Source organism: Fusarium tjaetaba (genome assembly GCF_013396195.1).
Source record: "Fusarium tjaetaba strain NRRL 66243 chromosome Unknown NRRL66243_c0000075, whole genome shotgun sequence".
NCBI lineage: Eukaryota > Fungi > Ascomycota > Sordariomycetes > Hypocreales > Nectriaceae > Fusarium > Fusarium tjaetaba.
In genome coordinates, this window is record NW_023501271.1 from 186,110 (window position 1) to 208,080 (window position 21,971).

The window sequence follows — 21,971 nt, forward strand, 5'->3', positions numbered from 1 at the left end:
TAAACATTCTTCTCTCGTTCATTCTCTGCAGCCGGTCTGCATTTTAATATTTTTCTTCTACACTCTCTTACCAACTTCATCACCAACACATCAATCAAAATGTTCTCTTCAGGATTCCTTCTCCCAGCTTTACTTTGGCTCGCACAAGAAGCTAGCAGCCACCCGGCATGCAAGCCCGGAATGAACAGCAGTGCTATGATGGGCAAGGCGATCTATGTTCTCACCAATGAAGAGGCGAACGGTGTTCTCGCTATCCCAATTGGCCGGGACGGTACACTGTCTAAGGGCAAAGTTACCATGACCGGAGGTGCAGGATCTGTAGCTGTTGATGCTGATGGCAAGCCTGCTACACCCGATGCCTTGATCAGCCAGTCTGCTTTGACAATCGCAGGCAACGTAAGTTGAATATTCCTCACCAATGACATCACCCTTTACTAACTCTGGTGTAGAACATCTTCGCTGTCAACGCTGGCTCCAACACTCTCAGCATGCTTAGAGTCTCACGATCCGACCCCACGAAACTACAGATGGTTGGCAAACCAATCCAAGTCCCCGGCGAGTTCCCAAACACTGTCGCTGCTTCCGCCAAGAATGGGGTTGTGTGTGTTGGTTCAACTGGCGCCAAGGCCGGTGTTTCTTGCAGCAGCTTCTCGCGACAAGGACTCGGTGCCATGGACGAACTACGAGCGATCGATCTCGGCCAAACAACACCTCCTGCCGGGCCCACAAACACACTTTCACAAGTACTCTTCTCAGAAGATGAGTCTATGCTGTTCACGATGGTCAAGGGCGACCCCGCTGTGAACAACACTGGCTTTATCTCCGTCGCGAATGTCGAGATGAACAACGGAGTCGCGGCTGTGAGCAAGAAGGATGCTCGGAGTTCACCTGAAGGAACAGCTGTTCTCTTCGGCTCACAGGTCATCCCCGGAACATCAAAGGTTTTCGCCACAGACGCCTCCTTCGGCGCAGCCATTCTCGATGTCGATCCCAACAGCTGCGAAGCCACCACCGCCGCCAAAGGCGCAGTTGAAGGCCAAACCGCCACTTGCTGGGTCGCCATCTCCCCCGCTACCAAGTCCGCTTTTGTCACAGATGTCGGTCGCAACCGAGTCGTCGAGATGAGCCTTGAGGATGCGAGCGTGGTATCCGAGCTTGACTTGACTTGCAACGGCGACCCTGGTCTGATCGACCTGGCTGCTTCTGGCAACTTTCTCTATGCTCTTTCACCTGGTAATGGTACTACTCAGGCTGCTGTCACAGTTCTCGATGTCTCCGGTGGATCTGGATCGGCGAAGATGGTGCAGCATTTTGAATTGGCTGGTATGGCTAGCAACACTGCTATGGGAATGAAGGTCATGTAATCATTGAAACAGAACGAGGGGCAGTTAGTTGGATCTGGCGTTCAGAGTGTATACTAGGGTATTGCAAGCATTTCCTTTTGGCTTCGTTCCATTACTAGATTCGTCCCATACTACAAATACTTTTTACCTCTCTATCAATAAGGAGGACACTATTCACTCGCGCAGCTCTCCTGCTGGACCATTTGTCTTTAAAAGGGTCTTTGGAGCCCCTGATTCGCCCTTTCGCATTTGACTTTCTCATCCCCGAGTTATGTCGCCGATTGCTGGCTATAAAGTTAAGCTTTAGGGTGCCAACACTTATCAAGGTTCTCTGGGCTGATCTAAGCTCTCGGGCACAAAAATAAAGTATAGATAACACGTCTGGCCCATCATTACAGCAGAATATGGTTTCACTTTCTAATCTTTTTATTTTCTTTACTTCTTTCCGACAATAAACATTCGAAAAACTAAACATTCACGAGAGGAATCTGAGGGCGCTCTGCATACTTGTTCTACATGCACATATCTCCATTACTTACCCCTTGAAAGGTCGATTATGAATCTTCGCCCTGACTTCAACTTATGCGCAATTTGCGGCATCTCGCTTGACCGCCCGGAGGGCTGGAATACTGATGTCATCGCATTGTCTGGCCCGCACTGGCCTCATCGATCTGTGTCATCTCCTTCTTTAATGGTTCACAGTCATGAAGTTTCTCGCCATGCTACGAAACCTGGCGGTTATCATGGTGCCCTTATTTTACTGCCCCAGGAAAGGGAGATATATACTCATACCCCCTACTATCTGAACAAGGAGTCTCGCCACTCTTCAGAATGGGAGGGAATGATGTACCTTGGTCTGCATACAGCTTGCGAAGATCTTGCCGATCGGGCTATAAAAAACTCTTATAAGGCCAGATTAAGGTCTGTTGGGGACCTATGGCTGACCCTCGAGCGCCGTGGTACTAGACAGAAAGGCATGGAAATTTTCGGTATCTTCACCCCTGGAATACCTGAAAACCTACCGGGCCAACCGTTTTCAATTGGCCTTGGACGATATTTTGTTCCGTCTCACATCATTAAAATTCAACTCTCTGGAGACTATGAGGATGGCTGGGTAAGTCTGAACTCCATTTCCTAACAACCCCAGATGTATTTGCTGAACTTTGATACATAGTGGAATGAGAACCCGATCAAGATTCCGAACCTAACCAGGCTTCTGATCGCAAACCTGAAGATCGAGAAAGACGTTTCTGGCGAATTGCCGAAAAGCCTCAGTGGCTTTAAGAAACGCTTTGAGCGTCTCCCGCAAGAATTAAAGAACATTGTTTGCTCGTTCCTCCATCAATATCAGCTCCCGCTGGAGTGTACTTATATCATGCCCCAGTCTACGTGGAAGCAGATGTTATTTCAGATCCCCTTCCTTTGGGATCTTGATATCAAAGAGATTCACGATAAGACTAGTGTAGGAGACTTTGGCGTCCAAAACGGGGATTGGGAGAAGATTACAAGACAGGTCGTGGCTCCACCAGAAGTCACACCGCAATACTTAATTGGCGCCTGGAGTTATGAAAAGGTTGGCCTCAGTGTCCCCGGTGGCTTCACCAATCGACGTCGAGTCTGGCAGATACTTGAGGAAATGTATCCCAACGATGTACATCACTAGACTATTGCTAGACCACTCATCCACAATTGAGGAAGATATTGGAGGAGATATATCCGAATGATTCAACCTTTGATGCTGGATAGTCGAGGAACAGAACAGCTTGCAAATGAATCTGGGGATACTGTGAGATGAGAGGCTGTACTGACTATGGTGATTACTAAATCAGCCAGCTGAGCTCTTAACATATAAACATTGGCAGAAATACACATAAGTAATGAAACATCTAGTGATAGAACTACTTTACCACCTTTTACGCCCTCAAGATTCTTCGCTACTTCATTCCGCTCGTCCTGTTCTTCTAGTCCAGCTGATAGAGCGGGTCAAGCTTAGCTGACTTCTGAAGAAATATATATCTATTGACAAACCAAGGCAACCAATGCCGAAATTGATAAGCGACGTGGCGTCTTGTAGGAACTCCAAAAATGTAGTCCAGTTCTTCCAACGTACGTTGTCTGTAGCACTCCGGTAAGTGACGAGAATAGCGAATCGCACCATGATTTACTTACTTAGTCTCTGGAATGATCAGGAATATCACGATAAAGGCTACAACGTTGAGGCCTGCGTAAAAGCCGAAAGCCCCGGTCGGCCCAAGACGATCAAGAAGGGACGGAAATGTCAAGGTCAATGCGCTGCCAACCGCGTTGTTGACACAGATGGTGAAGGCGGAGCCAATTTCTCTATGCGACAGTGGAAATGCTTCGGAGAAATAGATAGAAGGTAGCGGTCCAATGCCTGAACAATTAGCTTCTGCAGTTTGGTGATAGAAAAGTCAACTTACCAGGTCCATACATGGCAGTGAAGAGGTATATGAAGAAAGCGATAAGCGGAACTCTGGCACTAGAATCCTTGTCAATCTGAAAACTGAACCCTGCCGCCAGCAAACACCATGCCATGTTGGGGAAGGTAACTAGGAGCAGATTTCGGCGGCCAAAGGTGTCGACCATATAAACAGCAGGGAAGGCAAAAATAAACATGACGAGACCATAGCCCATGGAAGCGAGAAGACAGTCCCTCGTGGAGTAGTTGGCAGCAGCAAAGATGGTGGACGAGTAAAATGCCATGATGTTGATCCCGGAAAATTGCTGCGAGATGACGATCCATGACGATGCCACTGTAGCTCGGCGGAGGCGAGGGACGCTGACGAGTTCCCACATACGACGTGCGAGGGTTTTCCCACCGAAGGCATCCTTCTCTTCGAGAATCTGACGATGAGCATAGTATAGGTCTCGAGCTGCTAGCATCTCCGTGTTCCGGATGCGGCAGAAGACTTTGAAAGAGTCTTGATAGCGTCCCTTCTTGATAAGCCAGCGAGGGGACTCTAGTATAAACGTTAGCCTATGAAACTGGTATAGCATGAGGGAGTACTGACCAGGGCAGAGCCAAACAAAGATAACTACCGGAATAGCTGGGACAAACGCAGCTGCAAGCTGGAACCGCCAAGCAAGATCTCCGATACGATACCAGATGAGGTTCGAGCAGAATCCTACAAAAATGCCGAAAGCAACCCATAGCTGAAAGCTGGTGACAATGCCACCTCTGATAGATGCTGGAGCAATTTCGGCTGAGTAAACAGGAATGGTCGAGATCTTGATACCCATTCCCAAGCCCATGAAAAGACGACAGATCAAGAGTCCCCACCAGTTCTGGGTAAACGCTTGAGCAAGGACGGGAAAGATACAGAAAAGGCCGGTCAAGAAGATGGCACCTCGACGACCAATGCGGTTGTTGATAGGATCCGCTGCCCAAGCACTCAACAAACCGAAGAGAGTAGGCCCAGAGTTGATGACACCAATAAGAGTGGTTCTATGCTCAATACCGAATTCTTGCGGGAACGATAGGTTAGCTCCGTTGGCTCCGGTGTTGTCCCAGCCTTGAACGGCAGATCCAAGAGAGCAAAGAGCAATGCCATAGTAGAGAGTACGAGGAAGATGCCACTTATGAGTCACTTCCCGTTGCAGCACGCGTTTGTCTTCTTCAGTAAGCTCTTCGATGTTCTCGTAGCTTGTAGGGTTTTGAGCTGCAAGTGCACCGCGGTAGAAGATGTCTATCTTGTCCTGGAAGTCATAGTCTTCGCAGAAGGCATTGACTTGCGTTCGCAGGTCAGCTCGAGATATTCCAGCAAGAGGATTACGAATCCTGCAGATTGACTATGTCAGCAACTGTCTACTGTCCGAGGAGCAACATACTTGGCGTTGGCATTTCGAGTAAAGTCTTGCGGCGTGAGATGGTCAATGTGTTCAACACCATGCTTGACCTGATCTTCAATATCAGACTTGCGGTCCATAATGCTTTGTAAAATATGCAGAATTACTGACAACCAATTGATAGCTCTTGAACATCGTGTCTGTTCATCAGCGCAAGAGGGCCACTTTTATACTCGCCGATCAGAGCATCACCTTGCGGGGTGACTAGGTTCCCCAGAGTTGATACTTTGGCTCCATACTCTTCCTAGAATGGCGTTACTTCCACCCCAGACGGAATGATTCCACCCCGCATAAGAGTTTACATCATGTGAGATGAGGCAAACAGGAATGTCCCTAAAGTGCCGGATTTCGGCAAACTGAACAATTACCCCCGAAGGAGCTGCTAGTGTAATCGGGCCAACGACCCGATTGGCCAACTGGAATGTACTAACATGCTGAGGCCACACGCAGGGCAATGGAGCACACAGGGCACGAGCGGGGAAGATTCGACAGAATGAATTGGCACACGCAGGGCATAGGAGGGGAATAGTACACAGAGACTTGGTACACGCAGGGCAGGTTACGTTACGGTCGAAATCTCGGCATTTTGCAACCATTTGAACTTGATGGAAGTCAGGTTATAAGCGTATTCCTCATCCGCCCTCTATGCTGCACCAAGAAGAGTAAGTCATCAAAACAATCATCTTTTACATCTACCAACAGAACATTCTGCAAATCTTATCCGAAATGGGAAGCACTGGAACTCAATCATGGCTCGACAAGCTCGAAGAGCAGCGTACGTTTTTCTTCTGAAAAATGTCTTAACGACGTAATGCTGATGGAATTAGTCAACGTGGATGTCGACTGGATGGCTCCTGAGTGGATCAAATCCATGCCATTCAAGTTCCATGATCAGACCAGCAATCAACTCTGGGTTGACATCCAACTCGGCGATGACTCGAACAAAGAATTGTTCGAGCAAACTACAAAGGAGCTCAAAGACCAAGGCTGGCTCGCCATCTATACGCGCATGGTAATTGATACGTCTCACCAGAGACAAGAAAAGCCTGCTCACTAGGTCACAGGCAGTTCTCATGTGCAAGAAGAACATCGATTTCATCCAAGGACGTGTTCTTCTGCAGACACTTCCCTCCAAGGCCTACGACACGCAAGCAACTCTTGATCATGCACGCCTTTACGATAAGGAATTTGCCAGGGCCGGTATCTCGCGAGAGCGATTCTGTATCAAGATTCCTTCCACTGGGCCTGCTTTGAATGCCGCAAAGATTCTCTCTGCCGAGGGTATTCCGACACTTGGCACGGCACTTTTCAGTCTGGCGCAGGCTATCGCTTGCAGCCAGGCTGGTATGCTGTACATCAGTCCCTATTACAACGGTATGTTAAGGAAGAAGCAGTAGAGGCATAAAATTGACACAGAACTACAGAAACGCGGGCTCATGATGAGCTATCTCTTTGGCCAGACGTTGCTGACCCTGCGCTGGAGCACCCAAATTCTCCGCGCATCGTTCAGATTCTTGAGACGTACAAACGACTTTACAAGGAAACCGGAAAGGAACAACCCCTTGTGAAGAACGCCAGGTAAGAAAGATATCACCGATTCGAGTTTCCTTCTGACGATCCAGCTTCATCACACCTCAAGAGGCTATGGCTGCTGGTGAAATGGGATGCCACTCCGCCACAATCTCCCATACCGTCCTCGAGAAGCTCTCTAAGCTTCCCTATGACGCTTCAAAGCAACCCGGAGAAGGCCTACCCAAACCTGTTCATGCCTACAAGAACGCCAATCCACTGCCGGAGCGTCTCAAAAAGCTCCTCTCTATCGATCCCTTGGCTGGACCAAACTGGGACGGAAAGTTGGCTAGCACTGATATCGATTATCTTGCTAACGGTGGTGCTGAGATTGATGAAGCGAATGAAGCTGATAAAGCGACCAAGACTCGCTTGGCAGATGCGCTGACACTGTTTATTGGTGGTGAAGAGCGAAGCAAGGCCAAGGTTGAAGCTATGCTGGCTAAAGTGTAGATAAGTCTCCATATCGCCTGAAATTGACCAGGAAAACAAGTTGCCCGAAGGTACTAGAAACAATACTGTTGAAGTGTCGTATCTGGCCCAAAGTCCATTGCCGAAAGAGGAAAATCCGTGCCCCAGTCTGCGAGAGATATGTGATCGGCTGAAGTGTCCGCAAAGAAGTCGTGCATATTGGAGATGGGCCTGCCGTTCTCTAGTTGTGGTTCTGTAATCGCATCGGCACTTGGGTCGTTCATATTCTTTAGTGGTATCATCATAGCTTGGTTCGGTAAATGTTGCGTTTCCATCAGTGCCATGGCCGTGTTCAGAAGGGCGTTCGGATCGGATATCGGGCCAGCTGGCTCAAATGAAGAGCTTGAAATCAGACTACCTTCTTCGTTGCCTAGTAAGGCTGGGTGGGGTACCGGTCCTGGATGAATAGAATTGGTCGGGGGAGAGAAAGAATGCTGAGAAGTCGGATCGTTGACGATAGTATAGCTTGTGTCTACTGGAGCAGAATCCTGGACTTCTGCGCGAGGGCCTTCTGCCTGTTGACCTCGAACTTTGGCCTCCAGCTTTCCCAACTCATCAAGGTCCATCTGGTGGCTCGCAGCATGACGTTCAGGCCCCCCAGCCGTAGCTCGCCAGGTATTCACCTCAGCCAGCAACTCATCTCTTTCCTGAACCATGGCTCTATACGCTTGTATCACATCCAGGCATGTGCCACGCTCAACCTGATGACGGTTTATACTCTCCTCAATCACGTCGTGCTTTGACAGCCTGGCGGGGTTCTTCCCAGCTAGCGCAGGCAGTTCTTTCGCCAAGTCCTACAACAAAGCGTTAGACGAGCCTTGGTAAAGATTCAGGAATGATCTCACATTTAGGCGCTCTCGAAACAGCTCCCGGCGTTTCTTCTCAAAGATTCGATGCGCAGCCCGATCATCTGCCGTGAAATTGCGGACGCGCTTCTTGGGCGGTTTTGTGGAGGCACCATTTGGGCCGGCGGCTGAATCACCAGACGCGAGTTCTGCTCGTGCTGCTGCTAGCATTTGTCTGTAACTTCAACCTGAGCCAGCTTGTGTTCTTCTTGTCTATTGTTTAGCAGGTATTCGGATTCAAGATATCAGGCTGAGGATACGTCAGCTGAAGTTGAGTGCCGGATATGGGTCGAATTGGATGCGACGCTTCTCCACACGTGAGCATTCCCCTCATCTTAAATCATCGCTGGCAAATCATATCGTTAGCCAAGGATTGCCCTGCACAGGTCAGAAGTTACTGGTGGGATAAGTTTATCCACTTCTGTTGGTAAATTTGACATATTAGCATCAAGAACTATTGTTGCACGGGCTCAGCAACGAAGGTAGTACGATGCCCGCATGCTGCTTCAGAACATGCAATAATCTACAAATATTGCCAAACATGAGAAATAACTGAGAGTATCTAGCTCATTCCTGTGCCTGTTCTAACAGACGCATCTCCAGCGCCCGTTCCTGACTCGCGCGACAACGTCTTCGATGCTCTTCTGCGGTACTCCCAACAAGTCATTTGTCGAGGACGCCCCGTTTCTCAAAAGTTGCCTCAAACCTGTCCTGAACATTGACTGCAAGTCCCAATGTTCTTTTAGTCATAATTCTGGGCATCATTTTTGTGGCTGTTGCAACGATCTGCTGTGCCTTGGCGATCTCTTCGTCCGGCTTGACATGCGTGATCTTCCATCCTCCGTTACCGGGGATCTTTCTCTAGGCTTCCAGGATATCGTTCAGAGACAGCTTTGTCGGCGAGCTGTAGGCAATGCAGTTCGCTTTTTCTTCTAGATGACTGAGAATGCCAACACCATCACGGGTAGTAGCCGTAAGCTTAACATCCCCATCATTCAGAATCTCAGTTGTCTCGTCAGTGGGGCTTACACCAGGAATACGGACTTGTATGAGACTATATAAGGCTGTCAACAAACATACTTCAGCCCGAGTGTTGAATGAGGTCACAAATCTAAGAAAACTTCGCTAGCAACTTCAATCCAGGACCAGCCTGGCTGCTTGAGAAACCTGAGGTGCTCAATCATCCGCACTTTCGCAGCCACAACAGGAACGACCTTTACAGCTTCTTGGTTGGTCGTGTCAGCACCGTAGCCCGAGGCGATCAATCTCTTGACCACGGCTCTCAACGGAGGCACGAGCTCGCTCGGGGAGACGCTCCTGTGCTGCGAAACCCAAAGCCAGTAAGACAGCATCGTGGCTACAAAATGCCTGTACTAGCTCGAGTAGTGTGTACTCATCGTGCACTTGAACAGCTTTTGTCGGTTCAGGATACTCGGTTATCTTGGAACTGAATCTGTTGATGACGGTGACATCGAGCTTGTTGCTCTCATGCAAAGATTTGAAGACAAAGGCGCCACATACTGCCCAAAATAAATGCCGTTCCAATCCATAACTCAATTCTTAAACTTAAAGTTTTTAAGTCAATTTTCTCTTTGTTACAAGCAATGGAACACTTACATGGGCGCTGTGTTGTGGAATCATTGGATACCGCTACTCTAGGGTATATTGTGCCCTACGGAATAGTGACGCATGATCCAGCTTCAGCCATGATTGCGGGGCTTCGGTCCTTCAATTAATTTAATGCATAGCTCCCCCTCTGAGTCATTGAGCGCCTGAGCTTTGATTTGTTTTATTATCGTCAATGCTCTAAACTGGTGATAAATAATTCATTCTCTCTCTCTCCTCCTTCATCCCCCTTTACATACTCTTTTGTTGCTGTTATACCCCGCTCACGACGCCCTTCAACAATGGATTCCCTACCTGAAGAGATTGTCAGCATCATCTTGGCCAATGCCACGGCGCACGAACTCACCCAGCTATCCCGAACCTGTAAAAGACTCAACAGACTTGCTGAGCCTCTGTTATGGACCAATATCGGGTTCCATCATTATACATTCCACGAAATTTGCAACTCGAAACAGCCCTCACCCATAATTTCTGCATCCCACCGCTTTGACTACTGGGACGCTGGATACTTGGGGCAATGGAAGGCACAAGCATTCTTCGACATGTTGCATGATATGCTTTCTGAGGACATTGGCCGGCTGAAACAACTGTGTTCGCGAGTTGAGTCTATCTGCACGATGGTTCGCTCCAAGATAGACATTTGGCAAATCCTACCATTCTTTACCAATGTCAAGGCTCTTGAGCTATATGGAGACCCCTCTTACTTCGACCAGCATGGGCATAGGTCTTTCTGCCCATCTTCTCCTATACTCACGAAGCTCCGTTATGTAAAGCTCGATGGCCTGTTCTCTACGGCCGTTGCCAAATGGATATTGGAGTGGTGCTCAACCGTCGAGCGACTGGAGCTCGGACTACTTGACAAACCGATAGAATCAAGAGCAACTATGGAGGACGATTTTCCACACTTGCCTGAAGATATCTACAGTCCACCCGATGACCCTACGTATGGTAGACTTCATGGATGGGCTGTCATACCTAGGCCCTTATCCGGCTTCTTACCACTTCATAAAGACGCGTCCCCATTTAGATTGCCAAGACTACGACACTTGCATCTCTGGCAGCCATCGCAGAGTAACCTATCAGCAAGAATGGTCAGCTATTTCTGGTCAACAAGTGCTGAGGTTTCAGCCCATCAAGATTGGGAGAATGTTTTACAAGCTTCATGTGAAACACTCGAGACGCTGTCGGTAGAGCAACGAATTGGGATAGAGCATGGAGATGGCGCCGTCGATGATTCAGAAGGGTTCTTCCGAAGTGACCAGGACGGTCTCGGTAGCGAGAGGTTAATGAACATGCTCGAGAGAGCCCTGAAGGCGCGAGAGTTTCCTGCTTTGAGGCGCGTTTATCTAAAGGGAATTGTTGTTGGGTCGAAGAGATGTGGTGAGCCGCTTGGAGATGTTCCTGGAGGTCGGTTTATGAGGTTTCTTGAGAACAAGGGTATTGCTTGCGAGGCCAGACTTGGGGAAGGGCTCTGGTTTGATGGCGAGGATGGTACTGCCCAATGGGACGCTAGCGATGATGACTGGGAGCAGGAAATCTTAGCAAGCGTGGATGGTCAGCTATGAGTCAAGGAACATTTTCAGATACAGGCTCAAACTGCTGGCGCCTCATCGCATTGGTAGTCGTCTCGATGCACGCAATCGCATCACCAATGTATCAAGGTGTCATTGACCCTCTTCACTGCATCGGCGAATCTTGCTGCCCAGGATCGTTTTTAGGGTGTTCATGCCATACTTTCTTTATCGGGCTAGTGTCATGTTATCCATGTAGACTAAGTTATCGTAGCTCAGGTGAGCGTCGCGATGAGAAGCTTCCTCTAACAAGCTGAGATGAGAGTATCGGAATTGGGGCTCGAGCTTACGCACATGTAGTTGTGCTGTTAATTGAACACCGTCATCATAAAAAGGGACTTCAAATATGATATGATTTAATCGTCTGTTTAGCAAGTTTGTACCATCAAAATGATGCATGATCCCCCCACCTCGAACCCTGCACGAACTGACACGTCTCCCCATGCTGATCAACTAAGAACCTTCGGCCAAGCATTTCATTCGCTCGTCTACCCCCAAGTCTCGTCACTATAATTCGCCGAACCCCCCCAAATATGGAGTAGAACCATTTATCTTATCATTTATTTCCCCCGACCGAAAATTCCCAGATCGCATTTTCGGTTTTTCTCTTTTTCCCACATAGACTCTGCGCTATATAAGCTCCCGAAAGCTAAAAGGACCGCAACGAACAAGGTCTTTGCGACAAACGTATACGGACTCAAAATGTCGACACCGCCGGCGGCTGCGACAAGCCCAAAGAGCGAAAAGAGTCCTGCCAAGAATACGGGCAAAAGTCCCTCAAAGAGCCCCTCAAAAAGCCCCCCTCAGCATGCGCAGGTGAATGTTGGGGATACCGGCATTCTGGAACCTACGCATTGGCAGCAGCTTGCCGAGGTGAGATAAGACCGACAAACCAACAGGCTTATGGGTTTTATGTTGGTCGCTTATATGCATGTTATGCTGACTTGATTCCAGGAAGAGAACGCAGACGACGATGCTCATTCGCTGAGCGAAGAAAGTCTTGCGTCCTCAACAGATTCAGTGAGCTCTAGTATTTTTGAATACCGCAAGCTTCATGGGAGGACGTATCATCGGGAAATTGGCAGTTCACAGTATTGGTAAGATATTTGGGTATGCATTTATCGTGGAGCGAGGCTTACGAAGATAGGGCTGCAAATGATGAAAGACAAAGTGAACTTCTCGACATCAAGTAGGCTGGACTGCGAATTCCGTCCATGCAAGACAGACGACTGATATTTGATAGCCACCATTGTTTGACGCTGGGTATTGGAGGAAAGACGCATCTGGCGCCTCTTGACACTGAGAAAATCACAGTGAGCGATGAATGGAGACCTCGAAGACATGTTTCAAAGCTGACAGATTTAAAAAGAAAGCGCTTGATATTGGAACGGGTACCGGTACGTGAAATCTACCTCGATTATGTCTTATCATAGCTAACATGCCATTCAGGTATCTGGGCTTTGTAGGTCTCCAAAATGCAACCCGAGACGCGCGCTGACCTTGGGCAGAGATTTTGCGGACGAGTATCCCAACGTTGAGGTTATCGGCACCGATGTATCGCCAATCCAACCCTCCTGGGTGCCACCGAACTTGAAATTGTGAGTAACTTGAACCCCGTACAAGCTTTCAATTGCGTATACTGATATGCTTTCAGCGAGATCGAAGACTGTACCCAAGAGTGGACATTTGCACCCGACTCAGCTGACTACATCCACATCCGCTGGCTCATCGGCAGTATCCCCGATTGGTACAAGTTCTTCCGCGAGGCCTACAAGACCTGCAAGCCAGGTGGTTGGGTCGAGAGTTTCGAACCTTCAGGCATCATCACCAGCGATGACGATACGGTAAAGGAGAGCTCTGCGCTGGGCCAGTGGGGTAAGCTGTTCATTGAGGGAGCCAAGAAGCTAGGCGTGAGCTTTAGCGTGTATGAAGAAGAGCTGCAGCGGAAAGCCATGGAAGCTGCTGGCTTTGTTAATATCCAGCAATTCGAGTACAAGGTAAAGAACCCGTATGTGAACTCGCGAACAATGACTGATGACAACCAACTGCAGACCCCAATTGGCGGCTGGCCCAAGGATCCAGCGCTGAAAGAGCTCGGCCAGTTCGGCAAGCTTGCGTTCCTTGCCGATCCCGAAGGCTTTGTGCTTTTTGTAGCTAACACGATCGGCTGGACGGAGTCGGAAATTCATGTCTTTCTTGCGCATGCTCGGAGGGAGATTCACTCGGGCAAGCATCATCCTTACTACAAGCAGCGAGTTGTTTGGGGCCGTAAGCCTGAAGAGTAATCAGATTATTTGTTTCTGGGTGGTCGGACTTTTTACATAAGTGCATTTTCTGGTGGTGTTGAGTGGTCCTGTCAGCGGCGAAGATGGTGTCGTACTACTGAACTCAAAAGGGTCGGATTTGGTTGTAGGTATTTTCTTTTAATACACGAATAACAATCTCAGATTTTCTCTATTCAGCCGAACTTGCCATATAGTTGCAAAGTACGTAAAGTATTGATTCAATCATCCCGAATCTGCAAGCTCGGATTGGATGTCAGTGAAGCCCAGATCCACTGTTTCAAGAGAGGTCGCCGAGATACATATAATTGAGACGGAGAAATTATTAACATGCCCGACACTACCGATCATTGCAGCATCGTTGTCGAAGGAATATTATTTCCCTCGGGGTTTAATTTATCAGCTGGCTGATAAATGGATAACGGCATCGGGCCTCGCTTGTAGTATATCAGAACTGGCTGTAGGCTTGAAACGAACTCGTTAGAACAATCCAGTCGCATCACTTCCAACTTACTACCTCTTTACTACAGTACAAATATTATCAAAATGACGATTCCTGTGAACTTCAAGAGCAAAGTTGCCATCACTCACATCACTACCGCAACTGCGATCGTTGATATCGATGGTGTCAAGTTCATCACTGATCCCATCTTCGACGAGGCTCCTCAGAGCCATGACCGGTCACAGGCGATTGGCTTGAAGCCAGGCGAATTCTTCCTCTCCATGCAAGAAGGCCCCGCTATACCAATCCGGCAACTCCCCATCATTGACTGCGTCTTGCTCAGCCACGAAGACCATGTTGACAACCTGGATGAGACAGGCCGTCAACTCCTCATCGGCCGCAGAGTCATTACTACGCCCGATGGTGCAAAGAACCTGTCTGAATATCCTGGAACCTGCGCTATCACGCCGTGGCAAACCTTGGAGTTCCGCCTTGGAGGCGAAGAATGGAGCATTACTGGTGTTCCTTGCGTCCATGTTCCAGGCGGCGAAGTAACAGGCTTTCTTTTACACAAAGAATCCTTCGGTTACAGCCCAGATGGACGACCAAATGTAATTTACTTCACCGGCGATACAGTATTTATGGAGGATGAATTCAGGAAGCTTCGTGAGAAGTATCATGTTGTGGTTGCACTCACGAATCTCGGGCAGGCGATGTTACCTAGTCCGAAGAGCCCCAGTGGGTTCGTGCAGATCACGATGGGCGGCGAGGATGCTGTGAAAATGATGGAGGTTTTGGAGGCTGATATGCTAGTTCCTATGCACTTTGAGTCCTGGTCGCACTTTACACAGGGTAGTAAGGATCTGAAGGACATATTTGGTTCCGGAGGGTTGGGGAATAAGGTCAAATGGCTGTCCTCTGGCAAACAAGTGAGAATCGTCTAAGAGAATGTCTCTCTGGTGATCTTTTTGGACGTAGCGGCGTTACCAATTTCATCAACAACATTGTTCAAGTTCTATTGAATATGTATGAAAGAATCTAAAGTAAGTCACCGTTGTTAATGCCGCATTCTTCATGAGCGTCCTTGGCCCTTCTCATGATCGAACAAATCCAAGATCCCCCAGATGCTACGGCAACAATTCGGCCTCCGCTCGCACGCCAGTTGCCAAGACCAAGCAACTTCCCGTTTGTAACGTGGTACGTTCCCACCAGACCATACTGAACCATCCCTTCTGATGCACGCAGCACAAGATTGTACTTACGCGGAATAATACGCCGCTGTACCACGCACAAATCTTCTGAAATACCACCAGGCCATGTGAGAGCTTGCAGAAGGGATCTCCACTCGGGTCCCGTGACATCCTCCCCGAAAATGATGCCGTTGCCTTTGCCACTGCGGATCGGTTTGAGGATGTAGCTGTGTCTCAAGTCGGGAGAAGTAAGGGACACTTGCAGAAGATCTTTCAGCTCCGGAGAACCAGGAAGAAGTGTCTCCACGACGCCAAAACGTAGGGCTTCAGCTTGAACCGAGGTCACTACTCCGCGCTCCACTAGCTTCGGGATCTCCTGTCTCACAATGCCCAACATCCGCTTGTCATGCACGAGAAGTATAGTTCGCATATCGTTAAAACACCGCAGGCTGATCTGACGCAGCATTTCCGGCTCTAGAGCGAGAAGTTCCCATTGATGTAACTCAAGCCCAATCTGATGCATCTCTTCATAAATCTCACCAATTGGCGATACAAATCTCCAGGTATTGGGGACTTGGTCATCCCGATCATGTATGACACAGCACAACCGGAACCCGCTTTTGCTACGTGCATCGGGGACTAGTCTGAGGTCTGCGGGGGCGATGAGCCGTGGCTTTGCGCCGAAACGATGCTCGACGGCATTGATGAACATGTGGATATCGATGCCTTTTTCGGTACCTTTCAGAAGATGTAGTGGATACTCGGGATCGAATAAGCTGAACAGTCCTTCCAGTATCTACTTGTGTCAAAACAAATAAACGAAAGGTGCATGGGTATTGTCTTACGGTGTCAGGGTCAGTTGCGGACATGAACTCCGCCTCCGCGCTCTCTATGCTCTTGTTGGTTGCCACTTGTCCATAGGCCTCGTGCATGAATCCGTTAAAAGAGAAACGTGCATTGATTTCTGTAATACAGTGATTCTCTTCCCGCTCGCTGCTGTCCTCCACCAGGAAGTCTGGACGCCATGATCCCCGACACTGCGAGAACTGCGGCAGGTTCCCGACAAGGACTTGGCTTTCGATCCACTATCTTACGCGTCAGCTGTCGTCTCATTTTCTTCTTCATGTCTCAGACGACGATTGATTGGCGTACTTGCAGGAGCTCCTCCTCCTTCGCCTCTAATGGCATACGCTCTGGGAACCGTGCATCTCTGTCACTCCACCAGCGTTGCACAACATCCGTGATGGCCGCTGTCAAAGCTTCGTGAAGATCTTTCAGCTGCCGCTGGTGATGTTGGCCCACTAGTACAGGTCGCGGACATCCTGCTGTGTAAGAAGCCTTGTGCCAGAGATTCGCGGGGCAAAGCTTCAACAGTTTTTCCTGGAACCGAGCTTCCTCACCAGAGAAGGATGTCACATCGAGGTTCTGTTGCGAAATTTGTTGCACGTTGCCATCACCATCCCCGATGTGGACTTGTGTGAAGTGTTCAGTCTGCATAGTACACGACTGAGTTTCTTGACGTGAGTCTAACATATCGGCTAGTGGATGACATCGCTTGGGACTATTTATACTTTCAGAGAAGGCATCATATGGAAGGACTTGGCTTCTATCTTTATCCAGTCACTCCCAAGATCAACAACACCATTGATTTAGTTGTCATTTGAGACAAGAAAGCCACAGCGAGAACGGCGGTGGTGTCAAGATTGGTGGGGGCGGCCGTAGAATAGTCAGGTCCAGCAAGAATCATAGAGAAATCATTACGGTACGTACTTCGATTAACGTCGATAATAAACCTATCTGCCTCGAGTGACCCTGTTATCTCGAACTCCTGCTCCATCACCGATCCTCCTATGTCTACTGCTACGATGCATAGACTTCCGCGTCTTACAAAATTCGGCACCCTTGGGCCGACATATCCACGCCATTTAATTCGCTCCCATGGCACACTACAGCACAGCCTTCGGGTCCTTGATGTGCCGCAAGTCTCCTATGCCCGTGATCTTGGACATGTTCACGAAGTTGGAGTAGAGCTACAGAATTTTGGGTTGCTCAAAATTCGGCTGGGCTTTCCTGATGACTCTTCTGAGTATCTTCAGGATCTTATCTTAAGCATGCACAAACAGCATGGCCATCACTTGCCGATTACTCATAGTGCGGCAAGAGGCTGGTTCTGGGATGTGCGGCCTAAACCAGCTTCCGCTGCAGGAGCCCATCACGCTCGGTCCGAAACTATGAGTGAGTTCTCCTGGCACACCGATTGCAGCTATGGGGATCCGCTGCCGAGATACTTCGCCCTCCAGGTCCTACAACATGATCGGTATGGAGGTGGCACACTGTCTGCGCTGAATGTAGCTAGCCTCGTTGGGTTTCTATCACAGGATACACGAGAGGCTTTGATGGCCCCTGAGTTCCGGATGAAGATCCCACCCGAGTTCATCAAAGAACCCGAGAAATCATTTATAACTGGCAGCATCGTCGCCACAGATCGCCACTCGACCATTATTCGCTACAGAGACGACATTATTACGCCACTGACTACTCAGGCTGCAGAAGCATTGGAAGAGCTGGGCGCAGTGTTGGTGCGGAGTGAAGCACAGGCATCCTCAACCATACATCTGAGATCGTCCGATCTGCCAAAGGGGTCAATTGTCTTGATGGATAACCGCCGATGGATGCATTCGCGGAATGAGATTCAGGATCCAGAGCGCCACCTTCGGAGGGTGAGATGGGATGCACGACCATTCAATATCTCCGATGATGGTAGTTAGAACAGGGAGAGGCATAACGAGCCAATACTTCGATTAGGACTGGAACATTTATTTTTTCCTATTCCAAGTCGTTCTCATTTGCATCGGCCGCTGTGCGCTTATTTGTGAGAATGTTTGCGTATCACGCAGGTCGTCCGAAAGATCGTCGTATGCTAAGCGCTGGTTCACACGAAGAGTAAACTTCAGTGCCATCAAGACCTCTAGGCTTGCATGAGAAGAGCCCACTCTTGTCACGAATGGTTCGATAAAGCCTGTTGATGTGCCAATAACCTTTTACGTATCCAGCCTCTCGGGAAATTTCGACCAGTTCCCCGCACGATCTGATGCTTTTACGTCGATTCCCTAGGTTATGGTAACACAAGACATGCATTCCCCGAGTGGCTTTCGGGTTCCATGTCAGAGCAGAATACGACGGATACTTGGGCACAACCGTGTCTAGGGCAGGGCCCCTTCCGAGACACTTGACAGCTCAAGCCATGCCAGCGATACGCGGACTTTCGAGGCAACTTTAGCCGATGCGGCCATACATCACGCTCTCAAGCTTCTGATCACTGCATCCAAGATCAAAAGTCACTGGACTGCTTTTCACGGTTAAGCAGTTGAATTTTGCGCTTGGGAGCACGCTACGGAAGCTACCTTGACACAAACAGTTCGTGCTCATAGCCAAAATACAGCATGCCTCCCAGGCCAACATATTCGCTAGCAGATGTGCTTGCTGTTGCACGATTGCACCCGTTCTATTGCTCTTCTCAGTACCCGCCAGATGAAGACGCCATTCAGTATGCAAGAGAGGAAGCGGCATCGAAGTACGAACAAGCTGAGCTAAATTCATGGCCATTGCTTCGAAAAAGCGACTTGTAAGTTTGATAAAGGTCCTATATGCAGTATCTGATGTCATTAGATATACCGTGATTGAACGGCTTATCAACGACACCGACCCGAGGAACACGTATCGCCACAATGTCTACACAAGTGTCACGGGCGGAGGCGGAGGTGTATCAAAGCCTTTGTTCTTCGCGACAGATGCTATCGAAAACCGTCGGCATAGAGCCCTATTTGGTGAGTTTCTAAAGAAGACCGGCATCATTGAACGTGGAGACTGGGTCCTGTCGACTCATCACGGCGGCAGCTTATACAGGTATACCAACACATTCATATCATTGCAGTCACGCCGCTTACATCCTCTTAGATCCCTTGATCTTGCACTCGAGATTATGGAAAATGCCGGTGCTTCTGTGCTAGCCGCTGGGCACCAATGCTCACCTGCTACTGTGGTGCGGATCCTGCAAGACTTTGACGTCAACGTTCTCACTGGCGACAGCAGTCAGATCGTATCAATCATCCACCATATGTCGACCATACCAGACATAAAGAAGAAGATCAAGATCAGAAAAGTGATATACACGTCTGAAGGGCTTTCTATAATGCAGAGAGTGCAAATCTACAAGGTGCTGGCCCCAGTGGCCATATACTCTGTACTCGGGAGTGCAGAGGCTGGTCCTTATGGAGCAAGTAGCCCCTTTCTCGTGGACTTTGACCCCTCCTCGAACTATAATGATTTCGTTATCGATACGCGGATGACGATCATTGAGGTCCTTCCTCTATCTTGCGCGGGCAGCGAGAGCGACGAGATCCCTGAACCACTACCGGACGGAGAAACAGGTGTCATTGCACAAACGGTGCTGACACGTCTACGCCACCCTGTGATACGTTACATAACTGGCGATATCGGCTCCATTCACGCTCTGCCACAAAAGGCCGTTGATCGCGTTGTCAAACATGATCTACCTCATTATCGCATTCTCCGCTTGCAGGGTCGCGATCATCGCTTCAGTTTCATGTGGGATGGATGTGACTTTCAGTTCGACAAACTCAATACGATCTTATCTGATACTCAGTCTGGAGTTCTCTTGTGGCAGGTGATACTAGACAAGATGCAAACGTCGCAAGAAATTTCGTTGGAGATTCGTCTGTTGAGCGGCCAGAACTCAGGGGATACAGTGCACTCACAGACCTTGTTGGACCGGCTGAAGGCATGCCTAGATGTTAATCCATCTAATGAGCACAAGTTCAAGATCACTTTTGTGAATGATGTTCTTGGGTTTGAGCTCAGTGGGACAGGCCGAAAGGTCATTCGGTTTGTTGACCACTCTTTGATAGGAGTTTAGGGAGGAGCGACGGGCTCTTCTGACAACTGTTAGGGTAGAACGCTCAAGGCAGTCAGAAGGAACAAGGTTCAAGTGGAAAGACCAACGTGCGTCTTGCACGCAAGGGAACTGAAGCAGGAGGTTACGCTGCTCCTCCATTTATTTGATACTGAACGTCATCTCGTAGCACAGGTCAATCCTCAGGCAGAAGTTTATTATGCCAATAGCTAGCGCTAGCTGTCCATAATTCTTTCAGACTTTTAATCTTTTCAGAGGCAGTAACCTGTGAAACCAACTTGCTATAAGAACAGCATGGACCTGTGGGGAATGCGACAAGCCCGACTTGCTCCCTGAGTAGTGAGTATAAGACTTCACGACCACAATATCAATCGAGGACGGCCTCCAGTTTTGTGCTCGGGTAGAAGTCCAATGAAGCTGCTGAGACATAGTCGTGGTCTGTACGGCAGGCCAAGCTCAGGGCAAGGCTCTGGTTCAACTTTCTCAACCTGATGCATGTTCCTAGAGTTGAAGAACCATAGGTCACCAACCTCTGGCTTAACTACGACATTCTGGCGGCCATGAATGATCTCATCACGATAGCCGTAGGTGTCAGGATCTCGAAAGTTGAGGCACTCCTCACTCCACTCAACGTCATGAACCCAAGTCCTGCCACCCTTTACAGGCGCCATGTACAGGTTGAAAACGGCCTGATGGGTGACCTAGAGATCAGGTAAGCAATGCGGACTTTATGAAAGGCATTGCCAAGGTTGATGGAAAGAAGGACGCTTACCTGATTGATGATCCAGTCCTCAGTAGCAGCATCATATGGTGTCCAATCGCAGTGAAGACAGGTGGAATCGTTCAAAGCACGGAAGTTGCCTGAGAAGTATGTCTTTCCCGGCCCTTCTGATGCACGAACAATCTCATAGTCGGGTAGTAATGCCCGGAGAGTTCCAATAACCTTCTCCCAAGCATTGACTCCTGTCTGATCTGCAACTTCTTGATGAAGCCCACTGAGAGACTGTGCGACCTTGAAGTATTCCTCCTTTTCTATCGACGAATAGGTACCATTAGATAACCTTATTTGCTAAAAGGAATTGGATCACACATACCATTCTTACGGTTCTCAAAGTCAGCAGCAGCTTGCGCCTGATACTCAAACTGTGCACAGCCAACCCTCTGCAAAAGAGGCCCAGTATAATACCTATACGGCGCAATCCTATGACTCAAAGCCTTCTCATGAGCAAAGCACTCATCACGGCCAAGGAAGCCAGGCTGCTTAATGACAGGCGTCCGGTTAAACAGAACATCAAGGAAGCTTTCTCCCGAAAGCGGCACAGGTGCTGTTCGCTTCCACTTGGATTGGTATGGGGGTGCTGCCCTACCCAGAGTTGGGAGGGCGGGGGAGATGGCCTTTCCTGCGAGAGGGGCTCGGGAGAGGGTCCTTGCTGTGGTGGCGTATTGGGACATGATGGGTATGCAATGATGTATGATATGATGCCAGTGAGCTTACTACTGACTGGATGTTTGTTAGGCGTTCTACTGTGAGCTCTTATAGTATAACGGGCGTTAAAGTGCCTGATAAGGGAGTTCTGGCTGCAAATGAGTATAAAGGCAGCATTTTCTGAGTATATTAAATATTATATATTAAATAAAGCTACTCTTAGATATGAATATCTTAAGGTTATAAATTAGATAATTAATATTTAAACTATATATTATATATAAGTAATTTAAATAAAAAAGAATTCCGAATAATTAAAAATATTTTAGCTATAAATTAAAGTAATAAATCTTTATTTAAAGGTTTACTTATAAAATAATAATATATATTAAATTTAAGTATATAA

At 48.6% G+C, this 21,971-nt stretch overlaps 11 protein-coding genes across 11 annotated transcripts; 7 read left to right on the plus strand and 4 right to left on the minus strand.

The window, feature by feature from the left end:
• Window positions 1-99: 99 nt before the first annotated feature.
• FTJAE_4025 (uncharacterized protein) lies at window positions 100-3,006 on the plus strand (the record flags this gene model as incomplete). Its single annotated transcript, XM_037350387.1, has 4 exons — window positions 100-396; window positions 450-1,360; window positions 1,893-2,457; window positions 2,518-3,006. The coding sequence occupies 4 exons, from the start codon at window positions 100-102 to the stop codon at window positions 3,004-3,006; spliced, it is 2,262 nt and encodes a 753-aa protein (XP_037208943.1).
• Window positions 3,007-3,508: 502 nt separating this feature from the next.
• Window positions 3,509-5,290, minus strand: FTJAE_4026 (transporter; the record flags this gene model as incomplete). The annotated part of the gene is made up of 4 exons (XM_037350388.1): window positions 3,509-3,738; window positions 3,785-4,324; window positions 4,376-5,142; window positions 5,193-5,290. 4 exons carry the CDS (start codon window positions 5,288-5,290, stop codon window positions 3,509-3,511), a joined length of 1,635 nt encoding a protein of 544 aa, XP_037208944.1.
• Window positions 5,291-5,936: 646 nt separating this feature from the next.
• FTJAE_4027 (transaldolase) lies at window positions 5,937-7,232 on the plus strand (the record flags this gene model as incomplete). The annotated part of the gene is made up of 5 exons (XM_037350389.1): window positions 5,937-5,985; window positions 6,038-6,222; window positions 6,275-6,584; window positions 6,635-6,788; window positions 6,833-7,232. The coding sequence occupies 5 exons, from the start codon at window positions 5,937-5,939 to the stop codon at window positions 7,230-7,232; spliced, it is 1,098 nt and encodes a 365-aa protein (XP_037208945.1).
• Window positions 7,233-7,285: 53 nt separating this feature from the next.
• FTJAE_4028 (isoflavone reductase like P3) lies at window positions 7,286-8,266 on the minus strand (the record flags this gene model as incomplete). Its single annotated transcript, XM_037350390.1, has 2 exons — window positions 7,286-8,044; window positions 8,096-8,266. 2 exons carry the CDS (start codon window positions 8,264-8,266, stop codon window positions 7,286-7,288), a joined length of 930 nt encoding a protein of 309 aa, XP_037208946.1.
• A 1,736-nt stretch (window positions 8,267-10,002) lies between these two features.
• Window positions 10,003-11,286, plus strand: FTJAE_4029 (uncharacterized protein; the record flags this gene model as incomplete). Its single annotated transcript, XM_037350391.1, has 1 exon — window positions 10,003-11,286. One exon carries the CDS (start codon window positions 10,003-10,005, stop codon window positions 11,284-11,286), a length of 1,284 nt encoding a protein of 427 aa, XP_037208947.1.
• A 708-nt stretch (window positions 11,287-11,994) lies between these two features.
• Window positions 11,995-13,577, plus strand: FTJAE_4030 (TAM domain protein; the record flags this gene model as incomplete). The annotated part of the gene is made up of 7 exons (XM_037350393.1): window positions 11,995-12,165; window positions 12,247-12,389; window positions 12,536-12,605; window positions 12,662-12,689; window positions 12,742-12,754; window positions 12,801-12,890; window positions 12,947-13,577. The coding sequence occupies 7 exons, from the start codon at window positions 11,995-11,997 to the stop codon at window positions 13,575-13,577; spliced, it is 1,146 nt and encodes a 381-aa protein (XP_037208948.1).
• A 543-nt stretch (window positions 13,578-14,120) lies between these two features.
• Window positions 14,121-14,960, plus strand: FTJAE_4031 (Zn-dependent hydrolase of the beta-lactamase fold; the record flags this gene model as incomplete). The annotated part of the gene is made up of 1 exon (XM_037350394.1): window positions 14,121-14,960. The coding sequence occupies one exon, from the start codon at window positions 14,121-14,123 to the stop codon at window positions 14,958-14,960; it is 840 nt and encodes a 279-aa protein (XP_037208949.1).
• Window positions 14,961-15,054: 94 nt separating this feature from the next.
• On the minus strand, window positions 15,055-16,703 carry FTJAE_4032 (multidrug transporter; the record flags this gene model as incomplete). The annotated part of the gene is made up of 3 exons (XM_037350395.1): window positions 15,055-16,002; window positions 16,052-16,291; window positions 16,359-16,703. 3 exons carry the CDS (start codon window positions 16,701-16,703, stop codon window positions 15,055-15,057), a joined length of 1,533 nt encoding a protein of 510 aa, XP_037208950.1.
• Window positions 16,704-17,071: 368 nt separating this feature from the next.
• Window positions 17,072-17,974, plus strand: FTJAE_4033 (asparagine oxygenase; the record flags this gene model as incomplete). Its single annotated transcript, XM_037350396.1, has 1 exon — window positions 17,072-17,974. The coding sequence occupies one exon, from the start codon at window positions 17,072-17,074 to the stop codon at window positions 17,972-17,974; it is 903 nt and encodes a 300-aa protein (XP_037208951.1).
• Window positions 17,975-18,649: 675 nt separating this feature from the next.
• On the plus strand, window positions 18,650-20,142 carry FTJAE_4034 (uncharacterized protein; the record flags this gene model as incomplete). The annotated part of the gene is made up of 3 exons (XM_037350397.1): window positions 18,650-18,831; window positions 18,876-19,112; window positions 19,164-20,142. 3 exons carry the CDS (start codon window positions 18,650-18,652, stop codon window positions 20,140-20,142), a joined length of 1,398 nt encoding a protein of 465 aa, XP_037208952.1.
• Window positions 20,143-20,492: 350 nt separating this feature from the next.
• FTJAE_4035 (uncharacterized protein) lies at window positions 20,493-21,591 on the minus strand (the record flags this gene model as incomplete). The annotated part of the gene is made up of 3 exons (XM_037350398.1): window positions 20,493-20,840; window positions 20,912-21,171; window positions 21,234-21,591. The coding sequence occupies 3 exons, from the start codon at window positions 21,589-21,591 to the stop codon at window positions 20,493-20,495; spliced, it is 966 nt and encodes a 321-aa protein (XP_037208953.1).
• Between the last annotated feature and the right edge of the window lie 380 nt (window positions 21,592-21,971).